Source organism: Vanellus vanellus (genome assembly GCF_965231255.1).
Source record: "Vanellus vanellus genome assembly, contig: HAP1_SCAFFOLD_187, whole genome shotgun sequence".
Classification (NCBI taxonomy): Eukaryota; Metazoa; Chordata; class Aves; order Charadriiformes; family Charadriidae; genus Vanellus; species Vanellus vanellus.
In genome coordinates this window covers 210,551-234,031 of record NW_028128031.1, presented here as the reverse complement: position 1 = coordinate 234,031, position 23,481 = coordinate 210,551, and the positions used below count along the sequence as shown (strand labels likewise).

At 51.6% G+C, this 23,481-nt stretch overlaps 1 protein-coding gene across 1 annotated transcript in view; it reads right to left on the bottom strand.

Moving 5' to 3' along the window:
• Positions 1-10,656: 10,656 nt before the first annotated feature.
• LOC309684768 (olfactory receptor 14A16-like) overlaps positions 10,657-23,481 on the bottom strand; it is a gene marked incomplete at both ends in the record, with an annotated part of 35,542 nt that continues 22,717 nt past the window's right edge. The window contains one exon of the mRNA XM_082500636.1: positions 10,657-11,298. Within this exon, the coding sequence (XP_082356762.1) occupies positions 10,657-11,298 (642 nt within the window). The remainder of the gene's footprint in view (positions 11,299-23,481) is intronic.

Here is a 23,481-nt window from a genome sequence, read left to right as displayed (position 1 = left end):
ACGGCCATGGGGCACCTGCCCAGCGGCCTCACCCTTGCAGAGGGGAAATGACCCAATCCCCGACCGCCTGTCCCTTTCTGCCGCCCTCAGCAGCAGCACTGGGGCATTTCTCCAGTTTTCCCCTCCTCTGTCTGCTCCTCTTCTTGTCAGCACTTGACTTGCTGGGATGAGGGCTGGGGCTAAGCTGCAGTTAACAGACCAACCCTCTCGCTCCTGCCATGACAATGTGTCCATGGGAGTAAAGTCTCCTCATAATCTGTGGGCTCAGTGCAAACCAAATGACCCAATTCTCCCTTCCAGACACCCCACCCATAGGACATTCAACTCCTTCTCGGAGGGGCTCGTGCTAGGCTGCAGGCTGCTCTCCAGACGGGCACAGCGTTCCCGTGGCATCTCTGTGTTATCCAGCAGCCCCATGGAGGACACCCCTCAGTGCTCAGGTCATGGCAATGCTGCCGGGCGTCTTGGTGCAGTCAGCTGCAGGGAGTCCTCTGTGTCCCTGTCTGGGAGGGGAGGGTTGAGATCCTCCTCAGGTACGATGAGACGGGCTGAGGGCTTTGGAGAGGGGCACAGGGAAACTGCATTCCTCTGGTCCCAGCAGTGGCCAGTTCCTTCTCAGGGGAACAGCTGAGTCCATCATCATCCAGCTCCAAGAGGTGCCAGCACAGGGCAGCTGAGAGCAGGGCTGCTGGACAGACCGACTGCCCTCACCCCACACGGAGGGACAGCCCCTCGGCCTCTCAGGACCCACAAGGCTTCACAAAGAGTGTGGCAGAAAGTCCAACAATTTCTGCCTTAAAAACACTCCTCAGGTGCATGGGGGAAACAAGAACAGTAGAAACAAAACAAAATCCCCACAGCTGTGCTCTGCAGTCAGGTGAACTGGGAGCAACAATGCTGAAAAGCTCTTGGACATTATGAGTGGATTTAATCTGAGATAACACCATGTTCCTATTTGCCTATTTCTGCAAGGTATGACTGACCCCTCCAGAGCTCACAGCAGAGTTCTCTGCTCCTTGGGGCACCCTCAGCCACCACAAAGCAGAGCTCACAAGAGGGACGTGCCAAAGGTTGTCGTTAAGAGCGGAATGCAGTCTCTCAAGCTTCAGAGAGATAGAGAGCAGGTTTTTTTCTTATAAAAGTCTTCACTATCTTTGAACTGCCTTTTCTTTCTTGGACAGTGCCCAATGCTTAGAGGCAGCAAATGTCCAACAGCAGCTCCATCACCCACTTCCTCCTCCTGCCATTCGCAGACACACGAGAGCTGCAGCTCTTGACCTTCTGGCTCTTCCTGGGCATCTACCTGGCTGCCCTCCTGGGAAACGGCCTCATCATCACCGCCATCGCCTGCGACCACCGCCTCCACACACCCATGTACTTCTTCCTCCTCAACCTCTCTCTTCTTGACCTGGGCTCCATCTCCACCACTCTCCCCAAAGCCATGGCCAATTCCCTCTGGAACAGAAGGGCTATTTCCTACCAGGGGTGTGCTGCACAGGCCTTTTTCTTTTTCTTTTTCATGTCAGCAGAGTTTTACCTTCTCACCATCATGCCTATGACCGCTACGTTGCCATCTGCCTACCCCTGCACTACGGGACCGTCCTGGGCAGCAGAGCTTGTGTCCGCATGGCCGCAGCTGTCTGGGGCAGTGGGTTTCTCTATTCTCTCCTGCACACAGCCAATACACTTTCACTGCCCCTCTGCCAGGGCAATGTCCTGGACCAGTTCTTCTGTGAAATCCCGCAGATCCTCAAGCTCTCCTGCTCGCATTCAGACTACCTCAGGGAAGCTGGGCTCCTTGTAGTTAGTGCCTTACTAGGTTTCAGGTGTTTTGTTTTCATTCTCTTTTCCTATATGCAGATCTTCAGGGCTGTGCTGAGGATCCCCTCGGAGCAGGGACGGCAGAAAGCCTTTTCCATGTGCTTCCCTCACCTGGTCGTGGTCTCCCTCTTTCTCAGCACTGGAATGTTTGCTTACCTGAAGCCCCCCTCCATCTCCTCTCCATCCCTTAACCTGTTTGTGTCATTTCTGTACTCGGTGGTGCCTCCAGCAGTGAACCCCCTCATCTACAGCATGAGGAACCAGGAGCTCAAGGATGCCCTATGGAAACTGGCTCAATGGACATTGTTTCACCAACCCTAACCTCTCTCCCCTTCTCTGCACTTTTTTCTGGACTTTATCTTTGGCCAGGTGCCTAATTTTTTCCCTTCTGATAATCTTTCTTATAGATCATATTCTAGGCTTATACTACTTCTCCTCAGGCTTGATCATGTTGTGTCTGACACTTGTACGTTACTGGGTTAGATGAGCAATGTCCAATAGCAGGTCTTCAATAAAAGGGCATCTCCTGGGTGCAGTGCCTGAAGCCTGGACTCTTCCTCCAGAGTTAATGCCAAAAAAATGTTGCACAAATTTCTCTTTTAAAGTGTCTGCTCTCTTTGATTTCTTCCTGTGTTTGGGGTTAAGCACACGGTACCCTTGGGTTCTATTGAACCAAGAGTTCTGTTTTTACAGGCTCTCTGCTTGGTGTCTGATGGCAGAAGAAGGTGCATGAGCTCCCAATTACCTCTAGCTGCGTCCTGTATGACAGGACTGATGTCACGTAGAGGTCTCTCTGGAAATGAATTTGGAGGGGTCAGGAGAGGATGGGCAGTGGCCACTTGTCCTGAGCTGGGAGTAAATGGGACTCAGAAGGTGAAACACCCTCAAAGGTGAAGTCCCTCAAAAATAAAGCACTGAATTGGGATACCCACAAACAAGTTCCATGGGAGTCAGTGGACACCCAGCAGGAAGAGGAAAGGGACACTGGTGAGATCATAGAATCATAGAATGGTTTTGGTGTGAAGGGACATTTAAGATCATCTAGCTGCAACCCTCTGCCATGGGCAGGGACACCTCCCAGTAGACCAGGTTTCTCAAAGCCTCATCTAGCCTGGTCTTGAACACTTCCAGGGATGGGGCATCCACAAGTTTCCTGTGCCTCACCGCCCTCAGAGTGAAAAATTTCTTCCTAATACCTACACTGTCTCTGCTCTTCTAGTTTGAAGCCAATACGCGTCATCCTATCCCCACATGCCCTTCTAAAAATTCCCTCTCCAGCTTTCTTGTAGGCCCCCTTCAGATACTGGAAAGCTGCTATAATATGGGATACGAGATACGGGAGCTGCCTGCGGAAGCCCAGGGTGCTCGTGCTCTTCTGCCGAGTTTGGCCGGTGGGGGCAGAAAAGAGGGCATATGCTGTCGGGATTGAGCATCATCTACAATACAAACGTAGACCCAGCTCTCCCAGGGTCTCCTTGTCCATAATGTGCTCCAGGCCACAACCATCCTTCCAGCCTCTGCAGGACTCACTCCAGTCTGCCAGAGTCTGTCTTGTGCTGGGGAGCCCCATACTGGGCACAGCAGAGCTGATGCCGTTCTGTGGAGGGTTATCTTTGACCAGCAGCCAGCCAGACAACCAGCTGCTCAGTTGCTCCCCCTCCTCAAAATGATACCAGGAGAAGAAGATGATCCTCTCCTTGATGTAATGTCTTCTACAAATCTTATGAATAAGCACTCTTGACTCCTCTGAGTCATTAAAAACAGATTAACCAGTGCAGGTTGTTTTATAGACCCTTGCAGGACCCTACAAGTTACATCCCTCCGTATTCTGTATGTATTTCCAAGCAGAACCTTGATCAACAAAGATGTTGAACAGCACTGGTCCCAGTACCAGCCCCTGAGGAACACCACTCGTAACTGGTCTCCACTTGGACATGGAGCTCTTGACCACTACTCTTTGAGTGTGACTTTGAGAAGTCGTGGCAGTCTGGTGAGGTTCCTGCTGACTGGAAAGGGGGAAACATAACCCCTGTTTTCAAAAAAGGAAAAAAAAGGAAGACCCAGAGGTGAGGTGTATGGTCACAGACAGCAATGGCCGGTGTGTGGGACTGGTCTGGGACAATTTTCCTGGGGCAGGTTCTCTCGGGTGTCCAAGAAACTGGCACAGACCAGGCCTCTCTCTTTTGCACTCTTTCTGCCTTGCTTCCTTCACCATCTGCCAGCAGATCCAAGACTTTTGTCTTTGCCCCATTGGAGGGTCAGAAGCAGAAGAGCATAGAGCGGTTGCACCTGCGGGGAGGAGCAGAAAGGAGAGGTGTCCTCAAACTGACCATCAGAGTAATCCATCCCATCTGCCTCATGCCCAATATAAAAGCTGAGGGATCAAAGGCTCAGCTCTCTTTCTTTAATGGTTGGTGTCCCAGGGAGACTCTGGCTGTTTTTCTGCCTTTGATCCCGATCTGTACATCCTGAATCCACTTCCCATCCATCACTGAGTTGAGTCTGGGAATTTCCCCATGCCTGCTGGTGATGTGATCATCATCATTCTGGGAGCTTCATCCAGTTTAGTATATATTTAATTTTTTTAAAAATACTATTATTAATATTTCATTAAAGTAGTTGAGTTCCTTCTGAATCCATAAGTCTATTTCTCTCTCTCTCCCTCCTCCCCTTAGAGAGAGAGGTGAGGGAGAGCGTCTGTCATTTGCTGCAGTGGCCAGTGTGGTCCAAACCACAGTAAAAATAAGGGAACTGCACTGTTGGACTGAAGGCAGTCCTTGCTCCTGCACACAGAATTCCATCAACAAATAACTCGTGTTCATTTAATATTTGGTCTGCTGCCTCGAGGAATTGTCCCCGACACACCCTTTGCTGGACTGCAGTAGCGTTTTGTCTGGGAAGCCGTCTGAAGGAACAGCCTCATCCCAGCTTCATTGCGTGGTCTGTAAACTGAGGGACAAACCCTGCAGTCAAAGTGGAAGGTTCGTGGGTGATGGTGGTGACTGCAATGACCTGCCATGCAGCTTTTGGTCTGGCTCGCTGGATGCTCCAAACCAACGGAACTCTGAAGGGCAGTAAATCTGGAATTGGAGCTTACAGAAAACACAGTGAAAATGCTTTATCTGGTTGGAGCAGCAAAATTTCTGTGAGTGTTTGCCCCTTTAAAGAGAGTATAGGAATTGCACGGCATCAAATAGACCGTGCAGATTGAGCGGTGTGAGTAGAATGGCAGAATCATAGACTCACAGAATAGTTTAGATTGGAAAGGAAATTAAAGATCCCCTAGTTCCAACCCCCTCTGCCCTGGGCAGGGACACCTTCCACTAGACCAGGTTCTCCAAGGCCCATCCAGCCTGGTCTTGAACACCTCCAGGGATGGGGTAACCACAGCTTCTTGAGGCAACCTGGGCCAGGGGCTCACCACCCTCACAGTGAATTTTTTTTCTTAATATCTATTCTAAATCTCCCCTGTTCCAGTTTAAAGCCATTTCCCCTCGTCCTACCCCTACGTGCCATTGTAAAAAGTCCCTCTCCAGCTCTCCTGTAGGCTCCGTTCAGATACTGGAAGGCTGATATGAGGTCTCCCAAGAGCCTTCTCTTCTCCAGGCTGGATGCTGATAATCCAGGACCAGGCATCTGGCTGGGCATCTCTGCCACCCACCAGTCTTTTCCTCCATTTTAACAGTTAGAGAGGGAGAAGACAGAAACAGACAGATAATGCACATGAACTCCAGGCTACGTGGCTGGTGCCATCGTGAGGGTTTTTGCTTTTATGACAATAAAATATGAATATGGCCTTTTAGAGAGGGATGGGATCCACCCTTCTAGAAGAGGCAAGGGAATCTTTGGCAGCAGGCTGGCCAGCTTGGTGAGGTGGGCGTGAAACTGCCACATCCAGCTGGGCAATAACCACGGCCAACCAGAGCAGTGACAAATATTCCTTGGTGGACTCCCAAGGTGATATCCAGAAAGCCACCCACCTCCAGGGTGTGTATGACTGTGATGGATCCTCTTGCTCTCCTCCAGGGAAACCTGCATGGAATAGCTCGCATGACTGGATAGCTGTCACAGAAGGCTGTGTACTTTTGCGGAAAGACAGGCCAGCAGGGTGAGGTGGTGGAGTTGCTCTCTATGGGACAGAGCAACTTGAATGTATTGAGCTCCGCCTGGGGGTCGACAAAGAATGTGTTGAGGGTGTATCGTTAAGAATTAAGGGACAGGCTAATCTGGGAGACACTGCTGTGAGTGTTTACTACAGACCACCAGATCAGGAAGAGGAAGGTGATGAGGCCTTCTACAGAGAGCTGGAAATAGCTTCACAATCACAGTTCTCATGGGGGACCTCAGCCACCCCGATATTTGCTGGAGAAACAACACAGCCAGGCACACAGAGTCCCGGAGGTTTCTGCAGAGCAGTGATGAGAACTTTTTGACACAGTTGGTGGGGAAACCAAGGAGGAGAATTGCCCTGCTGGACATGTTACTGACAAATAAAGGAGGACTAGTTGGGGATGTGAAGGCTGGGGGGAGCCTTGGCTGCAGTGACCGTGAGATGGTGGAGTTCCAGATCCTGCGTGGAAGAAGCAGGGCAAAAAGTAGAATTACAAACCCAGACTTCAGGAGAGCTTTGGCCTCTTCAAAGACATACTTGGAGGAATCCCATGGGCAAAGGCTCTAGAAGGACGGGGGGTGCAGGAGAGATGGTTAATAGAAAAGCTCCACTTCCTCCAAGCTCAAGATCGGTGCATCCTTATGAGTAATAAATCAGGCAGAGTAGGCAGGAAATCTGCATGGATAAGCAAGGACCATCTGGAAAAACTCAGGTGCAAGAGGGTAGTTTACAGAGTGTGGAAAAAGGGACTGGTCACTTGGGAGGAGTATACAAACATTGCGAGAGTATGTAGGGATGCAACGAGGAAGGCTAAAGCCCACTTGGAATTAAACCTGGCAAGGGATGTCAAGGACAATAAGAAGGGCTTCTCCAAGTACATCAGTAGTAAAAAAAAGACTAGGGAAAATGCGGGCCTGCTACTGAATGAGGTGGGTGCTCTGGTGACGGAGGATACAGAGAAGGCGGAGTTACTGAATGCCTTCTTTGCTTCAGTCTTTACTGCTAAGGCTGGCCCTCAGCAATCCCAGCCCCTGAAGTGAAGAGAAAGAGTCTGTGAAAAGGAGGACTTTCCCTTGGGCAAGGAGGATCAGGTTAGAGATCATTTAGGCAAACTTGAGACCCACAAACTCATGGGCCCTGATGGCATGCACCCAGGAGTGTTGACGGACCTGGCAGATGTTATTGTGAAGGTGCTCTCCATCATCTTTGAAAGATTCCACTTCTAAAGAGGCATTAGTCCATTATCTCTCCACTCGTGCCTCTATAACAGTGTCTAACACCAGGTCAGAACTGAAACTCTCACAGCCTCTCTATAACAAAATGGCATCTCCTTTGTGCTATGCACAAACACTGGTCCTTTCTTCCAAAGCTGGTCTCAGGAGAAGGCTTGAGCGCTTGCATCCCCAAAAGGACTGTTGCTTTTGGGTTCTTTTAGAGCTTGAGGATTGGATTTAGGACCCACTTGTCAGCATGTAGTGACAGTGGAAGCAATGGCTGGTCACTGAGTGGCATAGCCAAGGCTGTCACGTACAAGCCATGACTGACAACTTTATTCTCAAGTGGGTAAGTGAGCCGCCTGGAGATCCCCTGGGTTCTCAAAGAGCCGTGTATGCCTGGGGTAGGTATGGAATGAAGGCCCACAAAGTGATTAATCACCCAAGATGGAGTCACCAAGCTGAGTGGTGCGGTTGACGTGCGTGAGGGATGGGACGCCATCCAGAGAGACCTGGACAAGATGGAGAAGTGGGACCGTTTGAACCTCATCAATTTCAACAAGGCCAAGTGCAGGGTCCTGCACATGGGTTGGGGCAGCCTCTGATATCAGTACAAAGTGGGGGATGAAGGGATTGAGAGCAGCCCCGCTGAGGAGGACCCGGGGTAAGGGGCAATGAAAAGCTGGACATGAGCTGACAATGTGCGCTCGCAGCCCAGAAATCCAGCCATGTCCTGGGCTTCATCAAAAGAAGCATGGCCAGCAGGGAAAGGGAGGTTGTTCTGCCCCTCTACTCTGCTCTCGTGAGACCCCACCTGGAGTGCTGCATCCAGCTGTGGAGTCCTCAGCACAGGTGCCGTGGTTTAACCCCAGCCAGCAGCTAGGACCATGCAGCCGCTGGTGCAGTTCTCCCCCTACCCCCAGAAGCAAATGGAGAAGAGGGAGAAAAGAGGGGAAAGGGAAAGAAAACAAAAAAACAACCAAACAAACAAAACCACCCCAAACTCATGTTGTGGTAAAGACAGTTTAATAGAACAGTAACGAAAAAGGAAAACAACAAGAGCAACAACAATACTACTGCTGCTGCTACTAATGACAATACACGTCACTCTCACAACTCAGTGAATCGGTATCTGCCTGAGCAGTGTTCGCGTGTACCCACCCCCTGGCTGAACCCATCCAAATACCGAGCATGACCTCTGTGGTATGGAATATTTCATTGCCCATTCCATCGTTCTCTCCAGGCCCCTTTGACATTCTATAGAAAGCTGAAAAAAAAGTCCTTGAAAAATATGAACAACACCTGGCGACAACTAAAACAATATGCATTATTGACATTCCTTTCTTACCAAATCTGAAACACAGCAGCCACTGGAAAGAAAATGAGAGTTGCAGTCAAGGGCTCCATGTCCTAGTGGTGAGCAGTGACAAGTGGCGTTCCTCAGAGGTCCGTACTGGGTCTGGTGCTGTTTAACATCTTTGTTGGTGACATGGATGTTGGGATGGAGTGCACCCTCAGCAAGTTTGCCAATGACATCAAGCTGTATGGAGCAGTGGACATGCTGGAGGGGAGGGAACCCATCCAGAGGGACCTGGACAGGCTGGAGAGGTGGGCCTACACAAATCTCATGAAGGTCAACTACGCCAACAAAAGAAGGACATGGACCTTTTGGAGAGGGTCCAGACAAGTCCACGAAGATGATCAGAGAGCTGGAGCACTGCTGCTATGAGGACAGGCTGAGAGAGTTTTGGTCCATCAGCCTGGAGAAGAAAAGGCTCCGGGGAGACCTTATAGCAGTCTGTCAGTACCTAACGGGACCAATGGAAAACGTGCAGAGGGACTGTTTATGAGGGAGTGTAGTGATAGGACGAGGGGTAATCATTTTAAACTGAAAGTGCACAGATTTAGATTAGATGTTAGGAAGAAATTCTTAATTCTGAGGGTGGTGAGGCACTGGAACAGGTTGCCCAGAGAAGCTGTGGTTTCCCCAACCCTGGTTCAAGGCCAGGTTGTATGGGGCGGTGATCAACCTGGTCTAGTAGGAGGTCTCCTTGCCCAGGGCAGTTGAACTAGATGATAGTTAAGGTCCCTTCTCTCTAACCATTCCATGAGTCTATGACTCTAGCCTTCCAGGGATGCCTCCTTCCACTCACAGCTTCTCCCCAGGATTTCAGTTCTGCTGGGGGGTCACAGCCCCAACAAAGGGGCCATCCTTCCACCTACCTGCCCCCCCTCCCCACAGGCTGTCCTACACTTCCCTATGCCTGTGCCTGTTTCTCTGCAGATTTAAGCCACCACCCCTGCTCCCCACCCCACTCTGGCCCCATGTTGTCACAAGTTTACTGATGACTCTGTCTTCACCAAGTATTTCCTCAAAAACAAAGCCATGATTTTCTGAGCTTTTGCCAATGGCTGTGAGTTCCCCATAACCTGTGCAGCTTCTTCCAAAGCTCTGCTAAAGCTCCTCAGACACCAAAGACGTCTCAGCCCATAGACTCCTTTGAATCCTCTATTTAGCTCCATGTCCCAGCACTGAACTGCACATCCTCCTTCTGCTGCTGCCTCAAAGTCAAAACTAGACCTATTTCACTTCCGTATGGCACCCTCCTGTTATCCCAAATCTGGGTTCCTTACTCGGTGTGCAAGCCAATAACACACAGAGCAGAGGTATTTCCAAGTTTATTCCATTAATGCGCAGAAATGGAGTGCTATGCCTGAAATGGGAGCACGCCTTGCTTTCAAAAATCTCCACTTTTATGCATTGGTTATTACATATTCAAACAATTAATACATATTCATTGTTATTCTCTTGAAGGATTGGTCAAGATTTCTTTGCTTCCCATGTAAATTAGTGCACAAACTCTGTCGTCTTCTTCCAGTGTCCTCTTTTGAGTAGGAGTTATCATTAGGGTATGTGGACAGTGAGTCGATGGTCGTGATCTCCCCCTGCCCGAATTACCTTTTACCTACTGCTCCTCTCATCTTGGCAGTTCCAAGCGGTTTACTCGCTTTGCTGAGCAGGCCCACAGTTCATGGCTCTCTTGACAGGAATCCCCTGCTTATCAACAATGCTCCATTGTCTGCTGGTTAGTTCCTTAATTGAATCGTAGATAAATCATGTCTAGTTACTATTTCTCTACTTCAATATGAGGTAAATAATTAAATAGGGCTGGGGTCAGTACAGAGGGCTCGAACAGCAGCAGGTTTCCTTGGTTGCTTCAGTTACAGCGACATTTTACGTTTCATTTTCCTAGTTTACGTTGATTTTACTGCAACAGAGAGAGCTGCCCTTTTATTACAGAGAGGCTCCACAGGAAGGCAGTTCTGACACTGTGATGACACATTTCCCAAAGGCGTCACTATTATTGAGCACAGTATGGTCACGCCTCTGGAGATGTGGAGTGAATACAAACATTCCTGTACGAACAGGATCATCACAGATGAAAAAAAATAAAACCTAATCCTGACCTGAGAAGAGCTAGGAACAGCCTGTGAGGAGACACGGGCAGCTTACTGCTGCTGAAGGTGAACCCATAGAATCCATTTCTTCAATGCTTCTTTGAGCTCCTGGTTCCTCATGCTGTAGATGAGGGGGTTCACTGCTGGAGGCACCACTGAGTACAGCACTGCCACCATCAGATCCAGGAATGGGGAGGAGATGGAGGGGGGCTTCAGGTGGGCAAACACACCAGTGCTGAGAAAGAGAGAGACCACAAGCAGGTGAGGGAGGCACGTGGAAAAGGCTTTGTGCCGTCCCTGCTCTGAGGGGATCCTCAGAACTGCTTTAAAGATTTGCACATAGGACACCAGGATGAAAACAAAAACCCCAAAGAACAGACAGGCACTGAGCACAAGGACCCCAGCTTCCCTGAGGTAGGAGTCTGAGCAAGACAGCTTGAGGATCTGGGGAATTTCACAGAAGAACTGGTCCAGGGCATTGCCCTGGCAGAGGGGCAGTGAAAATGTATTGGCCGTGTGCAGGAGAGAATAGAGAAACCCACTGCCCCAGACAGCTGCTGCCATGCGGACACAAGCTCTGCTGCCCAGGAGGGTCCCGTAGTGCAGGGGTTGGCAGATGGCAATGTAGCGGTCATAGGCCATGACAGTGAGAAGACAAAACTCTGCTGACATGAAAAAGACAAAGAAAAAGACCTGTGCAGCACACCCTTGGTAGGAGATGGCCCTGCTGTCCCAGAGGGTATTGGCCATGGCTTTGGGGAGAGTGGTAGAGATGGAGCCGAGGTCAAGAAGAGAGAGGTTGAGGAGGAAGAAGTACATGGGTGTGTGGAGGCGGTGGTCGCAGGCGATGGCGGTGACGATGAGGCCGTTTCCCAAGAAGGCAGCCAGGTAGATGCCCAGGAAGAGCCAGAAGGTCAAGAGCTGCAGCTCCCGCGTGTCTGTGAATGGCAGGAGGAGGAAGTGGGTGATGGAGCTGCTGTTGGACATTTGCTTCCTCTGGGTATCTGTTAATATTAAATGTGGTTATCTAATAAGAAGGAAAAGGCAGTACTGAGTCAGACCAGACTTCTCCCAGCATAGTGTATTGCACGTCTCTTTGCAGACCCACATTCAGACTCTCTATCCAGGAGCACCTCTCTGCAGCTCCCTCACTTGAGCTTCGGGTATTGCTGGCTGCGGCTGCCTCTGGGAACCGGGACTCTGCAATGGGCTCCCGAGAATTCCTCCTTGCTGTGAAGCAAGAGGGAACTAGGGCAGCAGGGTAATCTCCAATTAAATGTAATCATGTTATATCAAAGAGCTTTTATACAAGTTGCCAAACTGCACAGCAGACGAGAGGGGATTTTGTTTTCTTTATTTTGTTCTGGTTGCACCTGCCCTATTTCTGAGGGGTTTAGGATGGCTGAAATCACTGACATTTCTAATGCACTCCAGGTGAAGTCTTGTGGGTCCTGAGATGCAAAGGGATCATCCCTTAGTGCAGAGAGAGGAGACCTGTTCTGCCCATCAGCCCTCTTCTCCGCTGCCCTGTGCTGGCAGCTTGCAGCTGGAGGAGGATCCCTCTCGGGTGTTCCCATCAAAAGATGCAGGACACTACGGAGAGGAGAGGAATCCAGGTTCAAAGGGCAGATATACAGACTCATTGCCTTTTCTCATCTCTCCCCTCCCAGACTGGGACCAGGAGGGGTCATTGCAGCTGTCCACGTACAGCTGCCCAGCAGCATTTCCATGGCCTGAGCACTGAGATGTCTTCTCCATGTGGATCCGAGGGAGCACAGAGAGACTATGGGAGAGCTGTGCCCTTCTGGAGAGCACCCTGCAGCCCCGCAGGACTCCCCAGGGAAATAGTTAATGTCCTGAAGTTGGCTGGAGGAGACCTGGGTGCATTGCTCCCATAGACATGACTGCAGAGCAGGACCCAAAGGGTCGGTATCTGAACGGGAGCTGAATCTGCAACTCGCAACCTGCACCCCCCGCACTGACTCAGTTTATCCAACAGTGAGAACAAGGGCAGCTCAGGCAGGAGGGGACGGCAGTGAAGTGCCACAACGCTCCTGACAAGGGAGGAGGGACATGCAAAGCAGATGGCAATCCGGGGTTCGTCCTTTGCTGAGCTCTGGCTGTTGCAGGGACAGTGCATGCCCGAGACCTCGTGGGCTGGAGGGCAGAGCTGTGGCCAGACTGGGAATGGAGACCAGGCAGGAGCTGCCCAGGGGAAGGTGCCTGTGCTGCAGGGACAGCATGGACGTGCCCACATCCCCCTGGCCAGTGTTTCAGGCAGCAGCTCCCTCTCACTCCCTGCCCATGTCTCTGCTGCCGGCAGCCGTCTCCCTGTCCCTGGCTCAGGTCCCGCTCAGTGCTCACAAACCCCTTCCCACTGCTGTGCGCCTACGTCTGCCTGCAAACACCTCCCAGGGAAGGGGCGCTGCCCAGGGGCATCTCTGAGTGTGCGGGGGCTAAACACCAGTTCACAGCAAACCTGATGTGGCTGGAAAGGGGAAGGTGCTCTAGAGTCAGTGTGCTGCCCGAGAGGTCCTCTGAAAAATGGCATGAGGTAGAGCTGACCCGTGCTGCACTCTCTTGAGAGCAGAAACACCATGTCCTGACCTGCTCATCCCTATGTTACTGTGCTGGGGGTCACTCCTTCCACCCACAGCTTCTCCCCACAGCACCGTGGGAGCTCCCCGGGCAGGCGCAGAGCTGACCCTGGCAGGCGGCAGAGTCCCTGCCCCGGCACACAGCCCCCGGGGTGCAGGGACCCTGCTGGCAAGGACAGCCCTGCCCACCCCTGCCTGCACACCCACCTTCACACATATTCACATTTCCCAACAAGAGCCCTCCATCCCCCCTTACAGATCCCACAACCTGTGGGTTATTCCAGCGTTAGGAGATGCCTCCAGCAGCTCCACCGGCACTGCCCTGCACCCACAGACTCACCCTGTGCAGCACTGCCAAGATTTCTCCTCCAGTGAGCTCTCACTCCTCCTCCCAGTCCTGACCACCGTGAAGCTCTTTCTCTGCCTCGCTCATCTCCCTGAGGTCCCCTGGCACTGCCCTCAGCCCTGCTGCGTTGTGCAGAGGAGCTGCTCCTGCGCAGAGATGTCTCTCTGCAGCTCAGACCACTTGTCGGCAGCTCCCTCCGTCCCAGCAGCCCAGCCCAGCTCAGCAGCACAGCACCTGCCCACTGCACTTTAATGACCCCTCTGGTGGGTTTGGTGCTGAGTCCACCAACCTCAGACCTGAGAGGAAGCTGAAGAAACCTCTCAGGGACTCCAAGTCAGATGCAAACTCCAAAGTTTCTTGTGGTGTTAATGGGTCCCATGGGGATGAGTGGCAGAGACAGCAGCCATGACCAGAGATGTGAAGAGGTTGGCTGTGTCAGGAGGCTTCTTCCAGCTTTGCCACATCCCCCTGTCATCTCCACCACAGGCTGTCCTACAGTCTCACCTCACCGGTGCCTCTTTCCCTGCAGGCTGTAGCCATCCCCCCGGCTGCCCCACCTTGCTGTCACCTTCCTTCACTGCTCTCTCTGTCCTCCATGGCTCTTCCGTGAAACACCTAGCCTTGGGCTCATCCAGACTCCTTCTGGGTGATGTGTTGCACCACGGCACTGCCCTAGGAGGGAAAATTCTTCTTCCTCGTGTCCAGACTGGAACTCCCCAGCTCACTTTGTGCCATTATTTCTTTCTCATGCTGTTTTGCACCAGGAAGAAAAGCTCCACCAGCTCTGAAACCACCCTGCAAGCACTCTCAGGCTACTCCTATCCTGTCCTCAGTTTCCACACCAGTCAGCCCACGGCCCTCAACCTCTATGGTCATGTGCTTGAGGCCTCCAAACCCCATCTTGGGCGGTCTCTGGGCACTCTCTACAAGGTTTGCAGATGAAAATATAGTGGTCATAGACCAAGAAAGATGGACTGTGACTTTTTATCAAGGCCTGTAGGAGCAGGAGAAGGGGCAATGGCTCTCAACTGAAAGAGTGTAGATTCAGATTGGCTATAAGGAAGAAAGAGTTTGCATTGAGGGTGGCAAGACACTGGAAGAGGTACCCCAGAGAAGCTGTGGATGCCACATTCCTGGAAGTGTCCGAGGACAGAAGTTTTGAGCAACCTGAACTAGTGAAAGATGTCTCTGTCCATGGCATGGGAGCCAGGCTCTTTTCAGTGGTTCCCAGTGACAGGACAAGGGGTAATGGGCACAAGTTGGAGCATAGGAAGTTCCATTCAAATACAAGAAAAAACTTCTTTAACTGTGAAGAAGGGTGACAGAGCACTGGCCCAGGCTGCCCAGGGAGGTTGTGGAGTCCCCTTCTCTGGAGATTTCAAGACCCGCCTGGATGCAGTCCTGAGTAATGTGCTCTAGGCAATCCTGCTTTAGCAGGGGAGTTGGACCAGATGATCTCTACAGGTCCCTTCCAACTCTGAACATTCCATGATTCTGTGATTCTGTGAAAAAGGAATTCCATGGCAGCAAGATGAGCTTTTGGTTCTTTAGGAACAGTTACAGAAGAAAAAAATCTTAAGTAGGACCGCTGCTGAATTCATTAAGAGTGGGTGCAGTTAGATCTGAGGTACTTAATGTCCTCTTTGCCTCGGTTACCACCAGCGAGGTCTCCAAAGCCTCTGGGCTTTGAGGCAGGACTCTTGAGGAGAAGCACAGAATGGTAGGGGTTTGGAAGGGACCTTTGGAGATCATCTAGTCCAACCCCCCTTGCAAAGCAGGTTCACCTAGAACAATCTGCAGAGGATGGAGACCAAGCGAGGTGTTCTTGAGCCAGCTACACCCTTACCAGTCCGTGGGACCAGAAGGTTTGCATCCAAGGGTGCTGAGACAGTGGTTTTCTCCAGGAGGTTCCAGTCTGTGATGATCCCAGTAAAAAAGGAACTGAGATTCCATAAAGGATCTTTCAAGCTGCTGTCAGTGAGGGCAATATCACAGAGGCAATCTTGTTTCCTTTAGAAGGTACGAACCCCAGGAGGTGTCGCAGAGAATGGGCTTTGCCCTGAATGCAGCAAACCATGCAGACCCCCTCCATAGAAGACAGTCTCCTGTTTTGGTCAGTCAAGCTACCGTAGGAGTTTCCTACAAGGAAACAACACTATTCCTCATCTCTGCAGTTAAACATCAACGATGTTTTCATGAGAACTTCTTGCTGCAGCGTTGCAGACAGGCCAGGCCATGCAGGAGGCTTTTTGTCCAGTACAGAGTGGGACCTGCCTGCAGGCTCTTGTGTGCCAATACACTGCTGAGGTTGTCCTGCGGCCACAAGCCCTGTGCAGTAAAGCGCAGGTGTGAAGGCCATGCCGTACGTGCAGCCCAGCGCAGCGCAACACCAACTGCTCGGTGCACAATGGGTCTTCGGGTCAGCACCAGCGCTCAGGTTTCCCTGGGCTGCAACCTGGTGCCACAGCTGAGGGGCTGCAGCCCAAATGTGCACTGCCAGGAGGAGCCCCATGTCTTGTCACAGCATGGAGATGTTTTGGGGTGAAATGAGATGTGGTGGGAGAGCTTGCTGAGCTGGGGTGCTGCAACGGAAGGGTACAGGCTCTGCTGGAGGGAGTGGCAGAGAGGATGAGATGGGGGGATGCCCTCTTTGTGAAGGAGCAGCTCATATCTATGGAGCACCTCTACGAGACGGGCAACATGTTGAGGAAGCTGGTGTGAGAGAGGATGGGAGGAAAAGTCAGTCCAGGTGACACTGTCTTGGCAGTTATCCACTCCTTGATCAGGGAGAGGAGGCAGAAAACCTCTTCTGACAACAACCCAGAGAAGTCTCCGGGTTCATGAGCAGGTTCCATGGGGACCTGTAAGTGTCCTGGAATTCACTGGCCAGGCAAAGCAACAGGGTGCCAACAGTCTGGAGGATCTTGGGATGACTCCTTAACACAGCTGCCAGGTGGGCCAGGAAGGGTGATGCTCACCTGGCCCTGGTCCTGGCCAACAAGGAAGAGCTGGTCAAGATGTGATCATCAGTGTGAGCCCTGGCGATCATGACCAGGAAATAGTGGGGTCCCAGGTGCCAAAGAGGAGTGAGGAAGGCCAGCAGTGGAGCACAGATGGTCGGACTGCAGAGGAGAACACTTTGACGTGCTTGGGAGACTGATACAAGCGGTGCCCTGGGAAGCAGCTCTGAAGGGTGAAGGAGCTCAGGAAATCTGATAGGCCGTGCAGGACAGCCTCCTCCAAGGACAGGAATGGTCTATCTGAATAGCCATGAAGAGAAACACCGCTCTGAGGAGGCTGCTGGTGTAAAGTGAGTGAGCGCCAGGGCCCAAAGGCAGCCGGCAGGAGGTGGAAGCAGGGGCAGCTGCCAAGGAGGAATTGAGAACCCTTGGCCCTGCATGGAGGGAGGGTGCCAAAGCCAAAGCTCCCATGGGCTGGAGAGTTTCAGGGCTGGGGAGCAAAAGCAAAAAGAGCTGATGCAGGCTTGGAGGGTCATGGGGAATGAGTCACCCTCTGCCTGGAGGCCTGTGACAAGTGGGCGCTGCAGAGGTTTGCATGCACGCCTTGGATGCACGCCTTGGATGCACGCCTCAGCCTAGGAGAGGGGGGTTCCTCCTGCAAGGGATGGTGCAAGAGCTGTGCCAGTCCATCCACGTGGGTCTAGATGGTGCAGAGTCTACTTGAAGACATTCCTCTAAGCCAAATGCATTGGCATTAATACAAAACTGGCTAGTTAAAACCAAATATTTTATTCCCTTTATCTCTCTGCTTTGAAATCTTTTCACTGTGACTGCACGTCTGTAATCTCTCTAATAAGCCATGTCAGAACTGAAGACTAAAGGAAAACTATGCCCAGACTTGGTTCCTTCAGGTGTTTTGTGTGGGAATGAGCCCTCTGGTGCCGAGTTCCTGAACTGCAGCTCCTGAAAACTGACGAAGCTTCTGGAGAAGTAAAAGAAGCAAACCTGCAGGTTTCTGAGGGTGTTAGCAGGCCCTGCTGACGCCCCACACTGAAGAGACCATGGAGGGAAGGAGCAGACAAAGCACTGCCTCTGGGGACTGGTAAAGCAGGAAGTTGAAGGCTCTTGGTACAGGAGGGAATGTAAAGGTGAAGACCCCTGTGAAAGCCCTTGATGTGCTTCACCAAGCAGAGTGGTCAAGCCCAGAGCCCCATCCCCTGCAGAGGGGTATCCTTTGTCTCTTCAAATACTTTGGGCACTTGCTGGGGGCAATGCAATGTGGGACTGTGTAACACCAGGTGCAGACCAGCAGTAGTGCACGTCCCAGGCTCTGTGGAGGGCAGGCGAGGAGAAAAAATGCACCGGAGATGTCAGAATCTGGTGTCCTCTCATGGCGCACAGTGGAAGAGACAGAAGCCATAGCTAAGCAGACAAGGGTCTCAGTTCTGTTGGGGTGTCAAAGCCCCACCAAGGCCCTTGGCCATCCCCACCACAGCTACACACTCCTACGCCTGTGCCTGCTTCCTTCCTGCCAGCACTGTGGTTTTCTGAGGCTTTGCCAATGCCTGTGACGTCCCTACAATGCATGTGGATTCTTCAGTCATGATGACCTTCCAAAATGTATCACAGCAGCCCTCTTGTGACATTGGGCTGCTCTCCCAACATCTTTAGATTCATCCCATCTGCTCCAATGGACTACTAAGGGTTGACCTTAGCTAAGTACCCCCAGACTTGATCTCCATCCACTGTTGGCTTTTGCATGGGGTTTTGCCTCTTAGACACATGGAACTGGGAGGTTTTGCTGGTGAAGAAGGAGAAAATCATTGGCCTGATCCATGATCGTGTCATCAAGGGTTAAACACTGGAGGAGAGAAGAAACAGCAGAGTTAGAGAGCAAAGGAACACAGTAGGAGACCCTGGTGTGATGTGCTTGCTGTTCATGAACTCTACTGGAGAGAGAAGGGACAGAGCTTGTGCCACTGCAGGGGTAGGATTCAGTCACTGGCCCAAAGGCACCCATTCTGTTTGAGATGCTCTGGGTGATGCCTGTCACACAGCCAGGCTGGGTGGGGACGGGGCTCCTGTATAGGACTTCTGCTGTCCCTGTCAGGCATATGCAGTTGTGCTGGAGAGCCCTGGCACCTCCCCGAGCACTACAGGACGGAATCTGTAAACTAAATTGAGGTTCCCCTGCCCTGAATTAGGTCAGGCAATGAAGAGATGCACGTGAGACAAATGCCATCGTACTCCAGGGACATGTGGAAAAGACAGCTGATGGAGAAGAGAAAGAGAGAGACTGAGCTCTGCCTGTGCCACATGACTCCATTTGGTCAGCTGAATCCCTCTATGGGCTGCCCTGGGCAGAAGGAAGAGTTGCAGGGGCACTTGTCCTCCACGTGGACAACTTGTGTCATTGAAGTTGGCCAAAGGGATTTCCCACCAGCCTCCACCAAGATGCCCCCAGATGCTGCCCTGTCTCTATGAACTGCTCCACTAGAGCTGGCAGTTCCCAGCATGCCTCTTGGTCACCCCTGCCATCAAAGATGTCCCCAGGTGTCTGTGTCCAAACATCTTCCTCCTGCCCTCCCTCTCCATTACTTCACAAGGGAGCTGAGACCAGGAGCTCACATGCAGAAGCAGATTTTGTGCCCTGTGAAGTGAGACCAGAGGAATGCCACCTGCTGGGGGTTTGTGGTGGGCATGGGATGGAGCTAACTCCTGTTGTAGCCCCAGAGACTACAAACACAGGCTGAGAAGCCTTCATTGACTCTGCTGAATCTCTTCCCTCCTAACAGGAAAAGGAGATTGCTCCCTGGCATCGTCTGGGTGTTCTCTCTAATACTGAAACAAAAAAAGGTATTCTTGGACCTTAATCTTTCTCTGACTGAGAATTGAAACTGGTGGATGGAAGTTTCCCTCTCCAGCTGAGGGAGAAAACATCAGTGATGACTTCAGCTTGATTCCCAGCAGGTTCCCCTGGAGCCCCAGGGACATCTCTGAGGGAGCCCAGAGGGGACAGAGATGGTGCCATAGTGGGCTGGTCCTCTGCTGCTGATCTGGGCCGGGCTGCTGGGCCAGAGGGGGCTCCTGGACCCTCCAGGCTTGGAGGGTCATGGGGAATGAGTCACCCTCTGCCTGGAGGCCTGTGACAACTGGGCGCTGCATAGGTTTGCATCTTGGATGCATATCTCAGCCTAGCAGAGGGGGGTTCCTCCTGCAAGGGATGGTGCAAGAGCTGTGCCAGTCCATCCACGTGGGTCTAGATGGTGCAGAGTCTACTTGAAGACATTCCTATAAGACAAAACATTGGCATTAATGCAAAACTGGTTAGTTAAAATCAAACTTTTTATTCCCCTTGTCTCTCTGCTTTGACATCTTTTCACTGTGACTGCACGTCTGTAATCTCTCTAATAAGCCAAATCAGAACTGAAGACTAAAGGAAAACTATGTCCAGACTTGGTTCCTTTGGGTGTTTTGTGTGGGAATGAGCCCTCTGGTGCCGAGTTCCTGAACTGCAGCTCCTGAAAGACTGACGAAGCTTCTGGAGAAGTAAAAGAAGCAAACCTGCAGGTTTCTGAGGGTGTTAGCAGGCCCTGCTGACATCCCTCACTGAAGAGACCATGGAGGGAAGGAGCAGACAAAGCACCTGTCTCTGGGGACTGGTAAAGCAGGAAGTTGAAGGCACTTGGTACAGGAGGAAATTTAAAGGTGAAGACCCCTGTGAAAGCCCTTGATGTGCTTCACCAAGCAGAGTGGTCAAGCCCAAAGCCCCATCCCCTGTGGAGGGGTATCCTTTGCCTCTTCAAATACTCTGGGCACTTCCTGGGGGCAATGCAATGTGGGACTGTGTAACACCAGGTGCAGATCAGCAGTAGTGCACGTCCCAGGCTCTGTGGAGGGCAGGCGAGGAGAAAAAACTGCACCAGAGCTGTCAGAATCTGGTGTCCTCTCATGGCGCACAGTGGAAGAGACAGAAGCCATAGCTAAGCAGACAAGGGTCTCAGTTCTGTTGGGGTGTCAAAGCCCCACCAAGGCCCTTGGCCATCCCCACCACAGCTACACACTCCTACGCCTGTGCCTGCTTCCTTCCTGCCAGCACTGTGGTTTTCTGAGGCTTTGCCAATGCCTGTGACTTCCCTACAATGCATGTGGATTCTTCAGTCATGAAGACCTTCCAAAATGTATCACAGCAGCCCTCTTCTGACATTGGGCTGCTCTCCCAACATCTTTAGATTCATCCCATCTGCTCCAATGGACTACTAAGGGTTGACCTTAGATAAGTACCCCCAGACTTGATCTCCATCCACTGCTGGCTTTTGCGTGGGGTTTTGCCTCTTAGTCACATGGAACTGGGAGGCCTTGCTGGTGAAGAAGGAGGAGAGAAGAAAACACAGAAAATCTCAGATCTATCTACACATGCTCTTACCAAATTCAGCAGCGGCCGCACATTATGTTCAATTCTTCTTTAAAAGTTCCTGGAGCAGTGACAGCTCATCCTCGTGCCCTTGAACTTTCCATGCAAGTGTCAGCTCTATAATACCTGTGGCTTTTCTAAAACCAACTATATTTCTGAATTCTTCCTGTGTTTTGACATGTGCATCCACATCTCGCATGCTTCATTATCTCTATGGAGCTTCCCCATGAATTTCCTGTTTCCCCAAGCTCCTCTCCTGACAGCTGGGCTTGTTTTTTCTGACTATTGGTATGACTACACTCTCCTACTTGACAGATGCTGTCCTTGCAGATGAGGTATACTGAGCTCTGCTGTCCTTCTGTGCCGCTCACATGGGCTCCCCGACTAAAAGTCACAAGACTAGGCCAAAGGCTGCTCCTCCGAGGTCTAGCACCTACACTCTTGTATTCTCCTTCCCTTTGGGAGGGCAGACCCCGCTATTTCATGGACACGATAGCCAAAGCTGACATTCTTGTAACGTCCGTGTCCAGCTCTTACCTTCTTTGAAATTAACAGATGCAGATGAGTATTACCATTGTTGGCCAATCTGGCAGCTGTGCTATAGAGACTGGGATCCTAAGCTGTGTCTTGACCAATATTCTCGAGAAGCCTCCAAGACAGTTTGCATGCAGTTGTGGTCCCCTTCCAGTGAATGCCAGGGCAATTAAAGTTCACAAGGTGATGTAAATAGGTTTGTTGTCTCCCACCACAATGTAACCCTTACCGGTCCCTTTTCTGACCCTTACACACAGGGGTTCACCCAGTTTATTTATCACCTAGAGGAGCTCCACAAATCTAAGCAGGTCCTTCACCCTGAGGGCAAGCCTCTCAAAATTTCTACCCTCCGGATCATCCTGTACCCACCCATCACAGCACCCCAGTCGTGGCAGATGTCCCAACACCGCTCAGCTCTTCTTCCCTCCAAGTGCAATGAAGAGATGGCACACACAGCTCCAGCCCCTCCTCTCTGTGCCCAGGCTGAAGGCCCTGGGGCATGGCTGGGCTGCAGCACCTCAGCTCTGGCACACTTGGGCTGAGAGCAGACTCACAAGAGGGAAACCTGCTTCCAAGGCCCCAAGACCTCAGCTGTGCAAAATCTTTGCTTCAGAGCAGAGACATGCTGAAGTGGGTGGCAGATGGCAGTGTGAAGAAGAAATGAGGTGCACACAAAGGGAGCAAGCTCTGTGGTGGGGATGAAGCTAGTCTCAAGAAAAACAAGATGATGTTGAAAATGTCCTTGGTGTGGACATGCTGTGATTCAGGCTCACTGTGAAAATCATTGGCCTAATCCATGATTGTATCGTCAAGGGGATGGCTAAAAAAATTCAGGAGAGAAGAACCAACATAGTTTGAGAGTGAAGGAACACGAGAGGAGACCCTGGTGTGATGTGCTTGCTGTTCAGGAGCTGCCCAGTATCTACTGAAGAGAGAAGAGACAGAGCTTGTGCCACTGCAGGGGTGGGATTCGGTCACTGGCCCAAAGGCACCCACTCTGTCTGAGATGCCCTGGGTGATGCCTGTCACACAGCCAGGCTGGCTGGGGACCGGGCTCCTGTAGAGGACGTCTGCTGTCCCTGTCAGGTGCATGCAATTGTGCTGGAGATCCCTGGAACCTCCTCGTGCACTACAGGACGGAATCTGTAAACTAAATTGAGGTTCCCCTGCCATGAATTAGGTCAGGCAATGAAGGGATGCACGTGAGACAACTGCCATCATACTCCGGGGACATGTGGAAAAGACAGCTGATGGAGAAGAGAAAGAGAGAAACTGAGCTCTGCCTGTGCCACGTGACTCCATTTGGTCAGCTGAATCCCTCTATGGGCTGCCCTGGGCAGAAGGAAGAGTTTCAGGGGCACTTGTCCTCCACATGGACACCTTGTGTCATTGAAGTTGGCCAAAGGGATTTCCCACCAGCCTCCACCAAGATGCCCCCAGATGCTGCCCTGTCTCTATGAACTTCTCTACTAGAGCTTGCCATTCCCAGCATGCCTCTTGGTCACCCCAGCCACCAAAGATGTCCCCAGGTGTCTGTGTCTGAACATCTACCTCCTGCCCTCCCTCTCCATTACTTCACAAGGGAGCTGAGACCAGGAGCTCACATGCAGGAGCCGCTTTTGTGCCCTTGTGAAGTGAGGCCAGAGGAATGCCACCTGCTGGGGGTTTGTGGTGGGCATGGGATGGTGCTAACTCCTGTTGTAACCCCAGGGACTACAAACCCAGGCTGAGAAGCCTTCATTGACTCTGCTTAATCCCTTCCGTCTTAACGGGAAAAGATTTCTCCCTGGCATTGTCTGCGTGTTCTCTCTAATACTAAACCAAAAAAAAAGTTATTCTTGGACCTCAATCTTTCTCTGATTGAGAATTGAAACTGCTGGAAAGAATTGTCTCTCCCCAGTTGAGGGAGAAAACATCAGTGATGACTTCAGCTTGTTTCCCAACAGGTTTCCCTGGAGCCCCAGGGACACCTCCAGGGAGCCAAGAGGCGATAGAGACAGTGCCACCGTGGGCTTGTCCTCTGCT